The sequence below is a fragment of the Geotrypetes seraphini genome, chromosome 7 (assembly GCF_902459505.1).
Source record: "Geotrypetes seraphini chromosome 7, aGeoSer1.1, whole genome shotgun sequence".
NCBI lineage: Eukaryota > Metazoa > Chordata > Amphibia > Gymnophiona > Dermophiidae > Geotrypetes > Geotrypetes seraphini.
This window is the reverse complement of record NC_047090.1, coordinates 87,536,587-87,554,879: the sequence shown is the minus strand read 5'-3', so window position 1 is coordinate 87,554,879 and position 18,293 is coordinate 87,536,587. Positions and strand designations below refer to the sequence as shown.

The window sequence follows — 18,293 nt, the reverse complement described above, 5'->3', positions numbered from 1 at the left end:
CCCCGGGGCCGTGGGTAAGGAGTTTCCACTCTGTCCAGCCGTTGTCCCCGAGGTTGGCTTCTTTGACGATGTGGAACCTGAGGAAGGAAGAGGGGACTTACCCGGGGCAGAGGACTTATGAGAGCTCGAGGTCTTCGAAGTCAAGTCCCGAGGCGGGGCCGATGTACTCGAGGCCTAGATCGAGGCCGGGGCTGATCTCGAGGCCGAGGGTTGATCGGTAGCAAATAGCTCTGCCATGCGGGCCCGTCGGCGGCTGTTGAAAAGTTGCACACCGGGGGCAAGTTTCCGTTGGATGGTCGGCCCCCAGGCAAAGGATGCACCAGCGATGCGGGTCTGTGAGAGATAGAAGACGCACTTTTTAAAGCCCGTAATGGGCCGGGACATCCAGGCGGCCGCGGCCAATCAGGCCTCGCGGTCACGGCGATCCGGGAGCCCCCGGATCGTGAGAAAAAGGCGCGAAAGCGCGATGAGCAGGAAGAAGGAAAATTTTTGTTATGCACAGCGACTTTTACGAAGAAAAAACAAAAGAAAATAATAATAAATCGCGGTGCAAAGAAGGCACTAGGGCAGCGCTAAGAAAAACGTGTCTTCTTAGCACAGCAGAAAAAATCGAACTGGAGACCACGAGGAGGGGATGCGCCCTCTAGTGGAGCAGGAGGCACACATGCGTGGTGCAGCCAGCAAGCTTGAATCTTCAATCAAGTTTGCTTGAAATGCTGTCCGCATCGGGGCTCCGTAGATGACGTCACCCACAAGTGAGAATATCATGCCTGCTTATCCTGGGATAAAGGAAAGACGCACTAGGTACAATCCAGAACCTGCAATTTCCATCCTATGACAAAACTATTTGCACATTGATGCCTATAAGACCAGGCTCCCATCCCGAAAGATAACTTCAGGGATGATTCCAACTAACACATAGCCTTTGCCCCCCTGAGATCTGCCTTGGGTATGGCTCAGAGCCGAAAAGAGAGGTAGCATAGCCAAATGAACCATGACCAATTTGTGAATGGATACTTAATACTGCTTTTTTCATTGGCTTTGGCATTCAAAGTGATGTTCTTGGAGGATTAAGTGAGTGGTCCAGAGTCACCAGTAGCTGCACAGCCCTCCCAGTCAAGTTGGGAGCTGTCTAGCACGTGCCCCAAGAAAATGGCGGTCTCAGAATCATGTGCGACAGCCTGTGTAACATAGAGGCTGTGCCACACTAGAAAGAAAAACAGTTCTGCCTGGACAAAGAAGTGAAATGCCACCAGGCTACTATGCTTCGCCACTATAGTCTCCCCGAACTCAACAACAATCACTACTATGACTAGGAATCACTTCCACAACGATACTAAACAGATGGAGCACCGTACAGAGGCACAAAAAAGAAGAAAATCTCCAACTTGTATAGCCTTATTGCGGAAGCCTGAAAGAGACAAGGAGAAACCCGACAGAGACAAGGAGAAATCTCCTACCGCTGCCAACACTGTGCTGGGATCTCTCTTCAGCTGAAACTGAGCAGATTAGCACAGAGCTGAAACTCCGTGCAAAGCGGCTCATGCCAATCAGGATGGGCCCATGCCAGCAGGACTCATAGCATATGAAAGAACGAAGAAGACCGGTGACCAAGCCCGACTACTGCACCATTACAAAAGACTGCATGAAAATCACCGACGCATCTGCCACTCATAAAATATATGCCATGGCAGATGCTGACAAACAACAGGCTCAGGGAAGAACTGCAAGCATGCTGCTGAGCTCCCGAGAACACAAGGAAACATTTGTGCGCCCTGGCAATTGTAGATGCGGAGCTCACCTCCAAATGCAATAACACCCGCATACCGCCGCAAGAGAAGAATAGCTGGAACGCACTTCAACTGTGCGGGGAAAAAAAGCAGCGTTGTCGTCAGGCGGCATGAAATTTCTCCCCCTCAGCGTATGTTCAGCCGGCCGCACACAGGCCTGATGGAGTTCAGTGCTTCCTACAGCACAAACACCTTTCCACCGACTCTGCTGCCATGCTGACAAAGCACAGTTACTTACCGTAACAGGTGTTATCCAGGAACAGCAGGCAGCTATTCTCACATATGGGTGATGTCATCTATGGAGCCCAGATGCGGACGCCTCACAAGCAGACTTGCTTGAAGAAACTCGAAGTTTCGAGTTGCCCGCACCGCGCATGCGCGAGTGCCTTCCCGCCCAGCACAGGGCGTGTCTCCTCAGTTCAGATAGCTAGCAGAGAAGCCAACCAGGGGAGGTGGGTGGGTTGTGAGAATAGCAGCCTGCTGTCCCTGGATAACACGGTAAGCAACTGTGCTTTATCCCAGGACAAGCAGGCAGGTATTCTCACAAGTGGGTGACCTCCAAGCTAACCCGAATGAGATGGTGGGAGTGTTGGCAATTTAGGAGAATAAATTTTGGCCAAACTGTCCATCCCGTCTGAAGAAAGTATCCAGACAATAGTGAGAAGTGAAGGTATGAACCGAGGACCAAGTAGCAGCTCTACAAATTTCCTCAATAGGTGTAGATGTGAGGAAAGCTACTGAAGCTGCCATAGCTCTAACCTTATGGGCTGTGACTTTACTGTGAAGGGATAATCCAGCCTGGGCATAGCAGAAAGAGAAACAAGCCGCCATCCAGTTGGAGATGGTACGCTTAGAAATAGGATGGCCCAATTTATTTAATCGAAGGAAACAAAAAGTTGAGTAGCAGTGCTGTGTGGTTTGGTGCGTTCCAAGTAGAAGGCCAAAGCACGTTTACAGTCCAGAGTATGAAGAGCTGATTCTCCAGGATGAGAATGAGGCTTTGGAAAAAACACTGAAAGAACAATGGATTGGTTGAGATGAAATTCCGAAACCATCTTAGGGAGGAATTTAGGATGAGTACGAAGAACCACTTTGTCATGATGTAACACCATGAATGGTGGGTCAGTAACTAAAGCTTGCAGCTCACTGACTCATCGAGCAGAAGTGAGTGCTATGAAAAACACCACTTTCCAACTGCTAACAAAAATAAATAACTCGCGTCAGAGACTCAAACCGGCAGACACAAATTGAAAACTAAAATTCCTCTCAGCTGAACTGATGGACACAAACCGGAATACGCAATACATAAAGTTAAAACCAAATTCTTCTCACCTGCACTGACAGAAACAAACCAGCAGAAAACAAAGTTAAAACTAAAATTACTGTCACCCAAACTGACAGGAAAATTAACTAAACCAGCAGAAATAATAAACAAAGTAAAATTAAAAATCCTCTCACCCAAACTGATAGGAAAGATGTGAAGACTGGTAGTTATAGACTGTAGACTATCAGATAAGCACAGTCCAGCTACAGCAACTTTGGTGTCTCCTGTTCTTTTTTTTAAGAGGGAAAGAAGAAAAATTGAGAGAATCACCAATACCCCTCAATCCACTGGAGGGGAGGGTGAAGCAGTGACCTGGGGGGCCCATGTCTAACTCCCAAAGTCGGCACCCACCTTTCAGCCGGACACCCCTGTCTCACTGAAGAGCACTCTCAACAGGAGAAAATTAATTGTCCAATCACAGCCAGAATCCAGGAGCTAGTTGAATAGCGACCATCACCTGTTGGGAGAAAGAACATACTGAAGATACAGGAGGAGTGCCAGCCAATAAGACCACCTGTTAATCAGTTTCTTTATCTCCACCTGCTGGTAGATGTGTGCTATCCCATTGGTCTCTGGATTCATCTGCTGCTGTTATTAAGGAAATAAGGCTGAACAAACACAAGTCTAGGATGATGACTCAATCTCCGCAGGCGCCAATAATAGCGCATTGGTTAGAAGCAGGTCACTCAGTTGAAGATTTCAGATGGCGAGGAGGGTGGAGACATTGATAGGCAACTGAACTACCATGAACAAAAATGGACTTAATGCGGAAGTGGAGTGGATGACACTCCTTAGCTTTTCCTGCGCTCTGTAGAGTAGCGTTCTCTGATAGGTAGTTGGATGTCATGTGATGCATGAATATATAAACAAGCAGAAAGATGCCGTGGCCATATTTAGAATGATACAAGGCTGGCAGTGGGTCTTTCTTAATGGTGAGTGCTAATATGGATAGACAAAGGTGTATTTGCACTGATTTAAAATAAAATGTAAAATTCATTTGGCTAATACTATTCTCTAATATTCTTCTTTTTGCTATTTATTAGGGATTGTTCCTTGAAAGAGTCTACCAGCGAAACATGGATTAATTATGGAGCCCCATTTCAGCTTTTATAAAATGAAAGATAAAAGTTATAGTTTTGACACTATTTAAGATTAAGTTAATTTTAAAAAAAGTTAAGAAGCACATAAATTACGGATGGTGGAGGTAAACCAATGAGGAGGTTAGCTACATTAAGCCTGAACTAAAATGAAATACTAAGTTCAGGCTTAATGTAGCTAAACTCCTCATTAGTTTACCTCCACCATCTGTAATTTATGTGCTTATTAATTTTTTTTTTTTTTTAATTAACTTTTAATCTTAGTGTCAAAACAGCACAGTTACTTACTGTAACAGTTGTTAATATAGCTCATCCAGTCATACAAGAAATGGCCCTACAGCACCTCTAATAATGTTTTGATCACTAGGTTCCTTCCTGACTCTCACTGAGGATATGAAATAGATGCTATCCCCACTTCCAGACCTCTTCCACATAATTTATGGAGAGGCATTACTGAGCCTTGAAGGAGACCTGTGTGATTGATCTTTATCTGCTACTTTTTTATTTTGCTGTATTGCAAAGTGAGAGCTAGGGCAAAACAGTTTAGGTAAAGAGGCAGGTAATACTTAGCAATGTATTAAAAATATTTTATTTTTATTTGCTTATGTCATTTGAAAATAACTTTAATTTAATTCTTTATAGTGTGTGTGGGGGCAATGGGACATATATATGACAGCCAGTGCTGATCATTTTTTAACAACCCCCCTCCTCTATATAAAAATGATATTTTTAATAATAATCCGTGAGTCACACAACAAGGGTGCATCCAGGAAAAGGCAGCATTTTAAACACTACAGTGAGCACTAGAACACCAACACATGCATTGTAAAACTAAACAAGCCAGATCCTGCACAGTCAATTGATCCTGTACAGTTGATACTAAGAGGAAAGCCATGTCCTTTTCATACACACAGACAGATTACACCCTCGCCCAATATAGAATAATCACAAAATAAAAATAGAACTATGTAGACAAAAGTTAAACTGAATCAAGAAACCAGACTCTGCATACAATGCAACACCACAGAAACAGTGACATGTCCTCTAATACTGTGCAAAATATAAAGACAGTAGATGTAAATTTGAAAAAAAACTGCTACATAACAATCACCACTTTACAAATTAGCAAATAAAAATAAAACAAATAATGAGAAATAAGAAAATACCATTTATTGGACTAATCCATTTTTCAATTAGCTTTCAGAGGCCAAATCTTTATTCAAGACAGTACAGCAGGGGTGCACACACTTTTTTGGCTTCCGAGCTACTTTTTAAAATGACCAAGTCAGAATGATCTACCAACAATAAAATTTTAAAAAACACAAAGCACACTGTACACAAAGAAAAAGTTAATTATCATTTGTATTCGGGGATTTTTTCAGAGGTCAAGGCAGATGACTTTAAAATATGCAATGTCACCTCAGTAACAACTATACAAAAATAGACAAATATACCCTCTCCCCTTTAACTAAACCGCGATAGCGGTCTTTAGCGTAGGGAGCTGCGCTTAATGCCCCCCACTGCTCTCGAAGCTCATAGGTTCCCTGGGCTAAAAACTACTATCGTGGTTTAGTAAAAGGGGGCCATAGTGCAAAATAAAGACAGCAGATATAAATTCTCAAAACGGACACATTTTGATCACTAAATTGAAAATAAAATCATTTTTCCTACCTTTTTGTTTGGTGATTTCATGAGTCTCTGGCTGCACTTCCTTCTTCTGACTGTAAATCCAATATTTCTTTCTTTCTGCCCCTCCCCTTTTCTTTCTTTCTCTCTCCCCCCTGCCTGTCTTTCTTTCTCTCTCCCCTGCCCCCTCTTTATTTCTGTCTTTCTTTCGCTCTCTCTCCCCCTGCTTGTCTTTCTTTCTCTCTCCTTCTGCCCCCCCAAGCCATTGCGTCAATTTCTCCACTTCCCAGATTCTTTCCCTACCCCCTAAGCCACCAAGGCGATTTCTCCCTGCTGCTTCCCCGAGCCAGGCCAGGCACGTACAAGCGCCGGACTCACAAGACTTCACCTCCAACGTCAATTCTGACGTCGGAGAGGAAGTTCCAGGCCAGCCAAGCAGCGATTGGCTGACCCAGAACTTCCTCTCTGACATCAGAATTGACGTCGGAGGTAAAGTCTTGCGAGTCCAGCATTTGTATGTGCCTGGCCTGGCTCAGGGAGGCAGGAATAAAAATATCGCAAAGGCAACGCGATTGACTCACACTGCCTTTGCAATCTACTGGTCGATCGCGATCAACCATTTGGGCACCCCTGCAGTACAGTATACTGCTGTTATGGTATCCTGTTCTGATCTGAGGAAAGGGGTTTAGTCCCACCAAAAAATGCCTTATTTCCATTACCTATTTAAAAACTTTAAATCAATAGTTACAATACTACTTGATTCTACGTAAAGCAACAAAAAACGTTTTCTATCTTTTGTCATTTCTGCTTTAATCATCTTCTCTTCACTCTCTTCTTTCTATTCAGGGTTTGTCCTCACTCCCTTCCATGCAACATCTGTCCTCTCTCTTTGCCCTTCCACCCAGCCTCTGCCCTCTCTCTCTCTACTCCTTCCATTTACTGTCCACCCTCTCTCTGCCCCTTGCATCCACTGTCCACCCTCTCTGCCCTTTCCATCCAGTGTCCGCCCTCTCTCTGTTCCAAATGGCATCTTCCTTCTTTCTATGTCCCTTAAATAAACTGTATATCCTGTGCCCTTTCTCTCCTTTGTACATGGATCATTTAAGCTTCACCCCTTCCTCTATGCTCTGGCATCTCTCTCTTCTCCTTTCCTTTCCTTCCTTCCCACTCCACCCCATGGTCTGGCATCTTTATCTCCTTCCCTTCTCCCCCCATGCCCTGGCATCTCCCTCCTATCTCTCCTTCTCTGGCACACCTCTTCTTTCTTTCCCTCTGGTCTGGCATTTTGTCTAGTTTCCCTTCCTTCCCCCATGCTCTGGCATCTCTCTCCTCTCCTTCCATCTCCCCCTCCCACTCCATTATCTGGAATCTCTTATCCTTCCTTTCACCTGGTCTGGCATCTGCCTCCTCCTCCATATGCCTTGACATCTCTCCACCCCTCGATGGTCTGGTAGCTCCTTTCCTTTCCCTCCCATGCTCTTGGCATCTCTTTCCTCTCATCTCCCTTCCCTGGTCTTCCTTCTCCCCTCTCTCTTCCCAATTGGGTGCTGCAGCAGTAGCACTTCTCTTCCCCTCCTCAATTGGGTGGAGCAGCAGCACTTCTCTTTCCCTCCCCAATTGGGTGCAGCAGCAGCATTTCCCTTCCCCCTCCAATTGGGTGCAGCAGCAGCATTTCTCTTCCCCCTCCCCCCAAATAAATTGGGTGCAGCAGCATTTCTCTTCTCCCTCCCCCCAAAAAATGGGTGCAGCAGAACATTTCTCTTCCCCCTCCCCCATTGGGTGAAGCAGCATTTCTCTTCCCTGTCTCCCCAATTGAGTGCAGCAGCAGCATTTCTCTTCCCATCCCTCCCATCTCACACACTCGTTGGCAGAGTCGCTAGGCAAGTTGTAAGCTTCCCTCCATCCCTGACCTTTCTTCCATAGGTCAGCGACAGAGGGAAGCTTACAACTTGCTGCTCTTCCTTGCTTCGGGCCTTCCTCGTTGCCAGGTCCTGCCTTCGCAGAAACAGAAAGTAGGCAGGATCCGGCAGCGAAGAAGGCCCGAAGCAAGTACAAGCAGAAAGTTGTAAGCTTCCCTCCGTTGTTGACATGTCTCCTGCCTTAGCCCGTAGCAAATATATGCTTCCGGGCTCTAACGTATGCGTGCCGGCTTCCCTTCTCTTCTCCACCCCGGGATGTAACTTCCGGTTTCGGAGGGAAGAGAAGGGAAGCCGGCATGCACACGTTAGAGCCCCGAAGCATGAGTTCGCTACGGGCTAAGGCGGGAAATCTCCAAACCAGTGATAGGTGTTTTTTTAAATGTTGAGCAGCGGTGGTAGCAGCAAAACTCGAACCCTCCATCATCAGATTGTTAACCACAACATCTGACCTCAAAGCATTCCGTAAAGAAATCAAAACACTGCTGTTCAAAAAGTATATACAATCTACCTAATCTCCCTCTCCTCTTCCCCAAGAAATCAAACACTGCTGTTCAAAAAGTATAAACAATCTACCTAATCTCCCTCTCCTCTTTCCCACTTACTCCGACCAGGCTCTGCTCACTCCCTGGCACCATACCCTCAATCGACCAATAAAAAACGAAAAAACAAAACAAAACAAAAAAAAAAACGAAATGCCAAGAAAGCTACCTGAAACCTAAATCATCCTACCGAAACCGACTATCTACCAACGTATGGAAACAGACTACTTGCTATGTAATGTAATGTAACCTGATTTATCTTCCAATGTTATTAAGTCTATACCTTCATTCTGTTATTAAGTCTATACCCTCAATCTGTATTCCCCAATGTCATGTACCCTCCTGGAAAAGCACAGTTACTTACCATAACAGGTGTTATCCAGGGACAGCAGGCAGATATTCTCACATGTGGGTGACGTCATCTACGGAGCCCCTGCGCGGACAGCTTTTCAAGCAAACTTGATTAAAGTTTCAAGTTTGCCACACTGCACCACGCATGTGCATGCCTTCTCGCCCACTAGAGGGCGCATCCCACCTCGTGGTCCTCAGTTCCATAACTAGCAAAGAAGCCATCCTCGGGGAGGAGGGCGGGTTGTGAGAATATCTGCCTGCTGTCCCTGGATAACACCTGTTACGGTAAGTAACTGTGCTTTATCCCAGGACAAGCAGGCAGCATATTCTCACATGTGGGTGACCTCCAAGCCAACCAAAAAAGGGCAGGTGGGAGGATGGCAATTTAGGAAAACAGGTTACGTAACACCGACTGGCCAAACCGGCCGTCGCTTCTGGACAAAGCATCCAGACAGTAGTGGGAGGTGAATGTATGAACCAAAGACCAAGTGGCAGCTTTACATATGTCCTCCACAGGAGTAGAACGGAGGAAAGCCACAGAAGCTGCCATCGCCCGAACCTTATGCCCCGTGACTCGACCCGGGAGCGTAAGACCAGCTTGAGCATAGCAAAAAGAAATACAAGCAGCCAACCAGTTGGACAAGGTGCGCTTGGAAACAGGATGTCCTAAACGATTAGGATCAAAGGACAAAAACAATTGAGGAACCTTCCTATGAGACCTGGTACGTTGGAGATAAAATGCGAACGCCCTCTTACAGTCAAGCGTGTGGAGCGCCGTCTCGCCAGGATGGGAGTGGGGCTTAGGAAAGAAAACAGGAAGGACAATGGACTGATTGAGGTGAAAATCAGACACAACCTTAGGTAAGAATTTTGGATGGGTGCGGAGAACCACCTTGTCATGATGAAATACAGTGAAAGGCGGGTCCGCAACCAAAGCTTGCAGCTCACTAATCCGTCGAGCAGATGTGAGGGCAATCAAAAATACCACTTTCCAAGTAAGAAATTTCAGGAGAGACTTGTCGATAGGCTCAAAGGGAGGTTTCATCAGTTGAGCTAAGACAACATTCAAATCCCAAACTACGGGAGGAGGCTTCAGAGGGGGACAAACATTGATTAGACCCTTCATGAAACGCGTCACCAGAGGATGAAGCGAAAGAGAACGTCCGTCCAAGTGGCGATGGAAAGTAGAAATGGCACTGAGATGCACCCGAACAGATGTCGTCTTCAGGCCGGAATTAGACAGATGTAACAAGTAGTCCAGCACCGAAGACACCGGGACCGAATCCGGGTCCAGATGACGTGAGGAGCACCAGGAGGAAAACCTGGTCCATTTCTGGGAATAACAAAGCCTGGTCGAGACCTTGCGCGAGGCTTCTAAAACTTCCCTCACTGACTGAGAAACCTGGACCGAAGTCAAGGGGAAAGGAACCAAGCGGTCAGGTGTAAGGACTGAAGATTGGGATGCAACAGCGAACCCCGACTCTGAGATAGCAGAGAGGGAAACACAGGCAGCAGCAGAGGCTCCCTGACACTGAGTTGAAGAAGCAGGGAGAACCAGTGTTGACGAGGCCACCGAGGCGCAATGAGAATCATAGTGGCTCTGGATGATTTGAGACGAACCAACGTCCTCAAGATCAGGGGAAAAGGAGGGAACGCGTAAAGGAACCTCCCTCCCCAGTCGAGAAGAAAGGCATCCGCTTCTAGACGGTCCAGGGAGTACATCCGAGAACAATACAGGGGAAGTTTGCGAGTCTCCGGGGAGGCAAACAGATCCACCTGCGGAGTCCCCCAGCGGTCGAAGACGTCGCGTAGGACTCTGGAGTTGAGTGACCACTCGTGCGGCTGGAGAAGCCGACTGAGTTTGTCTGCCAAGCAGTTCCATTCTCCCTGGATATAGACCGCCTGTAGGAAGATGTTCTGGGAGATCGCCCATTCCCAAAGGCGCAGAGCCTCCCGGCAAAGGGACCAAGAGCCTGTCCCACCTTGCTTGTTCACATAATACATGGCCACCTGGTTGTCCGTTCGCACTAGGACCACCTGATCTCGGAGTAGGTGGCAGAACGCTCGAGCCGCCAGAAAAATGGCGCGAAGCTCCAATACATTGATGTGACAGCGGCGATCCTCCGTCGACCACAGTCCCTGGGTCCGCAGACCGTCGTTGTGGGCCCCCCACGCGTACTCCGAGGAGTCCGTGGTCAGAACTTTGCAATGAGGAGGGACAAGAAAGAGCAAACCTCCGGAAAGATTCGAAGAGTCGGTCCACCAACGGAGCGAGCGTCTCAAAGAAGGAGTCACTGCTATGCGACGAGAGACAGGGTCGTACTCCTGACGCCACTGAGAGGCCAGAGTCCATTGAGGAATTCTCAGGTGCAGCCTGGCGAATGGAGTGACGTGGACCGTAGACACCATGTGGCCCAGAAGCATCATCATGCGCTGAGCCGACACCGCAGGAAGCTGAGAGATCAGACGGCCCAACCGAACCAAAGCCTCCAAACGAGGTGGAGGGAGGAATGAACGGAGGCGAACAGTGTCCAGCACTGCGCCGATGAACGGAAGTGATTGGGCCGGGCACAACTGCGACTTGGGAAAATTCACTTCGAACCCTAGTCGCTGAAGGAAGGCGATAGACTGTAGGGTCGCTGAGATAACCCCCTCCCTGGTCGGGGCCTTGATCAGCCAATCGTCCAGGTAAGGGAAGACCTGAAGCCCCCGAGACCTCAGGGCTGCAGCGACTACCACAATACACTTCGTGAAGACTCGAGGGGACGAAGCCAGGCCGAAGGGGAGGACCCGGTACTGCAGGTGTAGCTCGCCCACCTGGAACCGTAAGAACTTGCGGAAGGCGGGATGCACCGGAACATGGGTGTACGCTTCCTTCAGGTCCAGGGAGCACATCCAGTCCCCTTCCTCCAAGAGAGGATACAATATCGGAAGTGACAGCATCCGGAACTTCTCCTGGACCAGGAACTTGTTGAGCTTCCTGAGGTCCAGAATGGGACGTAAGTCCCCGGTCTTTTTTGGGACCAAAAAGTAACGGGAGTAAAACCCCCGCCCCCGCTGGTCGGGGGGGGGGGTACAGGCTCCACCGCCCGAAGCTTCAACAAGGCCCTGGCCTCGGCCATGAGGACGGGGAGCTGGGTCCGATTGTATGGGCAAGCCCCCAGTGACTGTTCCGGCGGCGCAGAGCAAAAGTTGAGAGAATAGCCCTCGGAGACGGTCCGGAGCACCCAAGCGTCGGATGTTATCTCGGTCCAAGCCGCATAAAAGGACCGGAGTCGACCCCCTATGGGAAGGGGGTCCGGCGCGATCGCGGAGGGGGGCCGGCCCCATCCGCCTAGCCCGTCAAAAGGACGGCGCTGGCTTGGCAGGACCCTGCGCTGGAGTTTTGGTTTGTCCCCCTCTGCCCTGTCGAGGGGGGCGCCGAGGCGGTGGCCTAGAAAAAGCCGGGGTCGACTTTTGAGGATAGCGCCTCGGGGGAGGCTGGAAGGGTTTCTGCGGCGTGGCTCGAGATTTCGTTCGGACCAAGGAGGCCAACGAGCGCTCCTGTTCCGAGAGCCGTTTGGTCGCCGCCTCCAGGGATTCATCAAATAGTTCGGACCCCACGCAAGGTAAGTCCGCAAGGCGTTCCTGCAGGTTTGGGTCCATATCGAGGGTGCGTAGCCACGCCAACCGGCGCATAGCTACCGCAAAAGCCGACACCCTCGATACCAGCTCAAACGCATCGTACACCGCGTGAAAAAGGTACAGGCGCAATTGAGACAGGTTGGACATAAACCTGTCGAACCCTTCCTTGCGGGAGTCCGGCAAGGCTTCACGATATTGGGGCAGATCCTTTACCATGCCACGCAGATAGGACGAAAAGGTAAAGGCATAATTTAAAACCCTGTTCGCCATGAAGGAATTCGCATAGAGGCGATGACCAAACTTGTCAAGGGTCCGACCCTCCCTGCCGGGCGGGACCGCCACAGAAACTCAGGAGGGTTGCGTCTTTTTGAGAGCAGACTCAACCAGCAAGGACTGGTGGGAGAGTTGAGCCCTCTCAAAACCCTTGGGCGGAATCGTCCTATATTTGGACTCCATGAAGGACCTTATTCAAGGGCAGCCGAGGGGATCCCCTTGGTGGAGTGGGGAGGTCCTGCTCCTCGAGGAACTCTTTAGTATATTGAGATCCAGCCATGAGGTCCAGACCCAAGGCACGCGCCATGTCCTGCACAAAGCTGGAGAAGGAGGACGGTCTGGCAGGCGGCGAGGGAGTTCTCGACCTCTCCGCCGAACAAAAGGGGGAAGCCTCGTGGGAATAGCGTGGTTCCCTACCGGACCCCGAGCCCCATGAGGCCAGATCCAATGGCCTCGAGGAAGTCGGGGAACATCTCCGCCTCGAAGAACGCCTGGGGGAAGTCCCAGGCGTCCGAGGGACCGAGGCACGCCCCCTTTTCCTCGGCGAGGAGTCACGAGAACTCCCCCTCGCAGGGGAACGGAGAAGCCTCGGGTTATCGAGGCGAAGCTCCGAGACCCGCAAGGCCTCGCCCCCGAGCGGCGAGGAGTGACCACGTCGCCGAGGAGAGCCTCGCGAACGCTTCGGCTTCCTCGGGCGACGCCTCGCCCGAGGCCGGCCCGAGGGCGAAGAACCCCGGGAGGACCTCGAGGAGGAGGAAATCCGTCTCACTCTGCGTACCTTGTCCCGGGGCCGTACGCTGCTCTCAGGCGGGGCCCCCGAGGTCGAGGGCAAGGTCGAGGTCGGTGGTGTCCCGGTAGCCGAAACCGAGGGAGTCGGGACCGAGGTCGCAGCCCCCGAGGCCAAAGCAGTCGAGGTCGCAGCCCACTGCAGTTGTTCGAGGGCGCCAGACAGCTCCGAGGAAATCAACGCTTGGAGCAGGTCCTGGAACGCCGGAATCCCGACCATGGTAGGCAGGTCCGAGGTCGGGGGATGCTCCCTGGAGGGCGACCTCGGTCTCGAGTATTCCCTCGGGGCATTAGTGGCCGGAGTCCTGGGCGGGGCCGAGGCCGACCCACCCGACGCAGAGGAACTCGAGGATGGCTTCTTCGATGACCCGGAGCCGAACGGAAGAACTAAACTTTTTTTTTTTTTTGACGAAAAACAACAGCCAATGACGAAAAAACAAGAATTAAAGCACAGCGACCGAGCAAAATAACTCAGACACGGTGTCAGAAGGCCGAAAAATAGGAGCTCAATTTCCACAGGGCTTCTGGCTCCGCGGAAAAAAATGAACTGAGGACCACGAGGTGGGATGCGCCCTCTAGTGGGCGAGAAGGCATGCACATGCGTGGTGCAGTGTGGCAAACTTGAAACTTTAATCAAGTTTGCTTGAAAAGCTGTCCGCGCTGGGGCTCCGTAGATGACGTCACCCACATATGAGAATATGCTGCCTGCTTGTCCTGGGATAATGTCCAGTTCTCTTCTTATGTAATCCGCTTTGAACCGCAAGGTACAAGCGGAATAAAAATCACTAATGTAATGTAATGTAATGACAGCCGGGCGGTCATCTATATTAGCCGGGTGGAGCACCTGGCTAAAAGGCCCTAGGGAGAACACTACAGAGGATTGTTACACAGGAGCCCCACAGGTTGCGCTCAAGCCTCAGATAAATCAGCAAGCGAGCAAGCTCCCAGGGGAATGGACCCTGTGCTCCTAAACACAAAGCAGGCAGGCTGCAAAGGTACTCGAAGAGATTGGCATGGGAGCAGCAATCTCTTCACATGGGACTGCGTCTTTTCCCCAGCAGAGTAAGCCCAAGAAGGAGACCTCTGAGTATCAAAGCCATGCAGGAAAAAATTGAGGACCAACAGCAAAAACATTCGAAAATAAGAAAAAGAAAGAAGAGCAGATCAGAACACAACTTCTGAGTTAGCTTTCAGAAGGAAAAACAGAAGGGGGAGCTCACTGCAGAAGGTTCAGAGTTTTTGAGCAACACCCTTCTGCAGATTCATCAGTAATGAGAAGCAACTACATACAGAATCATATGCCTTTTCTACAGAAAGTAATATTGCAGAATTATAAAAGGATCATAGACAAGCAACACAGGATGAAGAGGATATAATACCTCTCATACAAAGAAAAGATGAACTGATTGGTGTTATTCAACTTGGAAAAAAGGATGATAGGATACGACACAAAAGTTTAAAAAATTATGAGTGGTATGGAACAAATATAAAACAAGAATGACACTATGCAACTATGCAAATGGAGACAAATCTTAGAAAAGTATATTCAGACCTTACATTCAATAAAGCCGACTGAACTCTTTACCAAAGGACATCATCAAGGTGACTAAAAGATTTGAACAAATCTGTGGAGAAGGGGAAAAAAACACAATCTACCCCTGGAAATCGATTTACTTTCTGGAATAAGTTTTATAGTTTGCCCCATTTATGCCTCTCATAAACAGACATTCCCTCCAGGGTTCGTCTATACTAGACCAAGAGGGAGAGAGAGAATGTCTTCCAGTACAACCTAAAACAAAACTACCTAGTCAAACCTGAAAGAAAAACATATTGCTAATGTGATCTTAAAGCATGGTATGCATATGCTTTAACGTCATTGCAGTTTTATACTGCAGAAAATTATTCTGATGTAGCTTCACTTTTTCTTTATCTATCACAGATCATAACATACTTAAAACTGCAAAAGCATGAGGACATGAATTAACACCACTGGCAAGGTATCAAAATGGACTGCAATATACATGGCTGCTTCTAGTCAGAAACCTTAAAATCCACCTTTAAAAGTGAACAGCTTTCGCTGGAAAAGGGAACTCCAGATTACACAAGTCACCCACTCCTAACTTGCCAGGGTCGAGTCAAGAAGGAATAATGCAATCAAGACTACTAGTACAGCATCAAGTCGCTGTTCCAGTGCCTCCACTTATTACTCAGGAGTCTCACGTACTCCACAAACACTCTGCATCTACCTGCAACAGAAAAGAAAAAGCTATACAGCGGCAGAACCCCTTTCTATGCCACATGCCCATGACCCGTAACAAAACAATGAGTGGGAGGCACATGTTACAGGCTGCATATACCGGCTGCGCCAAAAGCTTCCGGCATTTACTCAGACCTCATTTTAAGCACAAAACACGGGTGGCACCCCAGGGATGAAGAGGGGAGAGGATGAAAAATTAAAACGAAAGGTGGATCTCGTCATACAACGTACAGTTTTTTCCCCTCTTCTACCCGAGTGAAGTTTTTCACTTCACCGAGACTTTCCCTTGCTTTAGGCCTAACAGCAGTTCATGAAAAGCACTCCCAGCTAAGGGGCCCCGGGGAAGAAGGGGACAAATATACCCACCACCGCTCCTGCACTCACTTAAAAAATCCATGTCACTGCCACGCCGAAACCCCATAGTCTCCTTCCTCATAAACTTCTACTTTCAATAAATAAAAGGCAAGGAGAGAACAAGTGACTGCCGGTTGGTTTGAACTCCTGTGGCTCAATGACCATAGGGGTTAGCAGAGAACCTGTGGGAAAGAGGCCGCCTCCGCCCCCCTTTTCTGTCCCAAGTATGAAAACAGATCCTTACTCATAGTCCCTGAAGATCTCCTTGGTCACTCTGCAGTAGAAGACTTCTTCGTTTGGTCGCAGGTCCGCTGGAAGTTCCCGCCTGGTGAACGGCTGCTTGTGCAACAACGGCATCTTCGGTCCGAGCGCCGGCGCTGTCCTGGCACGACACGAGAGACAAGTGAGCACGAGCGCTTAAGAGTTCCAGAAAGAAGAGTTCCCCGGCCACGAGCCTCCCCTTCCTATGCGCGCGCTAGTGACAGCACAGACCCGGCTTCTTCCTACTTCCACCCTCCCCGCAACGAGCCCGAGCCTGTACCTGTCAGAGGCGCGACCGTTTTTCGGCTAAGGGAGGGGGAGGGGGGCTTTATAACGTCTGTTTGACGGAGGAGTTAGGGAGGGGGGTTGTGGGAAGGGAGCGCAGCCCCGACCAGCCACCGGCGCGCGTTTTATAACAAAGTATATTAGACGCTATCTTCTTCCCTCCTCTATCTTCAGCTCCGCGGATATCTTCGACTTTTCGGAACCCCTGTAATGAAGAGGAGGAGCTCGCTAGCCCTACCTTCCTTCTCCCCTGCTGCCTTCAACCATTGGCTGCGCTACCGGGAAGATCCACCGCTGCTAGTCTGCCCCAATTAGCGTTGAGCAGGAAGTCCGGGCGCAGACGCACGAACGCGCTCCATTTTTGTTCCATATTTGAATCATAATCGGAGCGAAAAGAGAACCTGTGGTGTAGTGAGATATTCCTGTTTATGGGCGATCAATCTTGGTGAGTCTTCAGATCTGGAAGAATACGCTCGTCTGGTCTCCTTTTACGTCTTGGTACAAGCAGTGGTATATCTAGGGTATGTGACACCCAGGACGAACATTGTTAACAGCCCCCCCCCCCCCCAATACAAAAATATTTGTAATAAATTTAGTTAGTTTTATATCCTGTCCTCCATAGGGAGCTCAGAACAGGTTACAGTTTAACACTTATCCAACCCCAGGCAGGCCCTGAGATGTAAACAACAAAAAAGACTTTTAATTTCTCCTTTAGGTCTAACACAGTGGTCTCAAACTCAGGACCCACCAGATACTATTTTGAGGCCCTCGGTATTATAAAGAATGATTCCTTATGGAAAACTTGTGCCTTAAGTGTCCAGTGGTCTCATTCTGGAGCATTGCCCACTGCACTCTCACCGAAGCGCTTTCTTGCGTACAGACACAGGAAAGCGCTTGGGTGAGGTTACAGCAGTGATGCAGACAACATTCCAGAACATAAGGTAACCACTGGAGGCATTGCAGTTTGTGCATGTGTCTGGTGCTGGAGGAGTTGAGAGCTGAAGGCGGTCCCGGACGTGATCGCCAGACACTTAGGCCCTGATTCTGCAAAGTGCTCACGATTGTAGGCCGCTATAGTAGTCCTACAGCTGTCTAATCAGCCAATCAGGAGGCACTTTAAAAAAAAAAAAAATGCTACCCAGGCACCTCCAGGGAGCCTAGAGAGGCCCACCTAAGCTCGCCTAAGGCTAGGCGGTAGCCTTAAGTGAACCTAGGCGGCCCTACGCGTCTCCCTAGCAGAACGGGAGATGCTTACTATGTAGGCTAGCTAAATGCTGGTCTACATGGTAAGTAGACACAGCCACTATACCTAATCGCGACAAGGATCTTCCTGCCCTGATTAGTATAGCGGCTACAGCTGCACGTCTCCCCTCCCCCCAGCAATCATGGCAGGAGGGTGCCCAACCCCTCCTGCTGGCCCCCCCTAAGATCGCCAGCAGGAAGGTGCCCAGCCCCTCCTGATGGACCCCCCCACCCCAGAACCCCCTTTGGTTTTACTTTCAAGTTGGACCAGACGGCTCCTCGCACATCCTGCCAGCAGGCCCGCCTCCGTCTAAATGAGGCAGGCCCGCCCCTCCCCTGCCCAACCCATAGGATCCTAGGGCCTGATTGACCCAAGCGCCTAAGGCCCCTCCCACTATAGGGAGATAATCCACATTTTGGATTTGTAGGTACTTGAAGGGCCAGAAAAAAATAGTTAATGTCTTATTAAAGAAATGACAACTTTGCATGAGGTAAGTACCAAATCCAAAATGTGGATTATCTGAAATCTGAACTTATCAGAAGCAAGTTTCCAAGTTTATTATTA

The 18,293-nt window shown here is 49.2% G+C and overlaps 1 protein-coding gene across 3 annotated transcripts in view; it reads right to left on the bottom strand.

Annotated features, from left to right (window-relative positions):
* The window catches only part of BAZ1A (bromodomain adjacent to zinc finger domain 1A), a 510,052-nt gene extending 493,282 nt beyond the window's left edge, over nucleotides 1-16,770 (bottom strand). The window contains exons 1-2 of one of the 3 annotated variants that reach the window (XM_033951344.1): nucleotides 16,638-16,770; nucleotides 16,185-16,322 (exon numbers count right to left, since the gene is read on the bottom strand). In XM_033951344.1, coding sequence (XP_033807235.1) covers nucleotides 16,185-16,297 — 113 coding nt within the window. In that variant the 5' untranslated portion in view covers nucleotides 16,298-16,322; nucleotides 16,638-16,770. Of the gene's footprint in view, nucleotides 1-16,184; nucleotides 16,323-16,481; nucleotides 16,614-16,637 lie in introns of those variants that run through there. The other 2 variants (XM_033951343.1, XM_033951345.1) reach the window with 2 other exon arrangements.
* Between the last annotated feature and the right edge of the window lie 1,523 nt (nucleotides 16,771-18,293).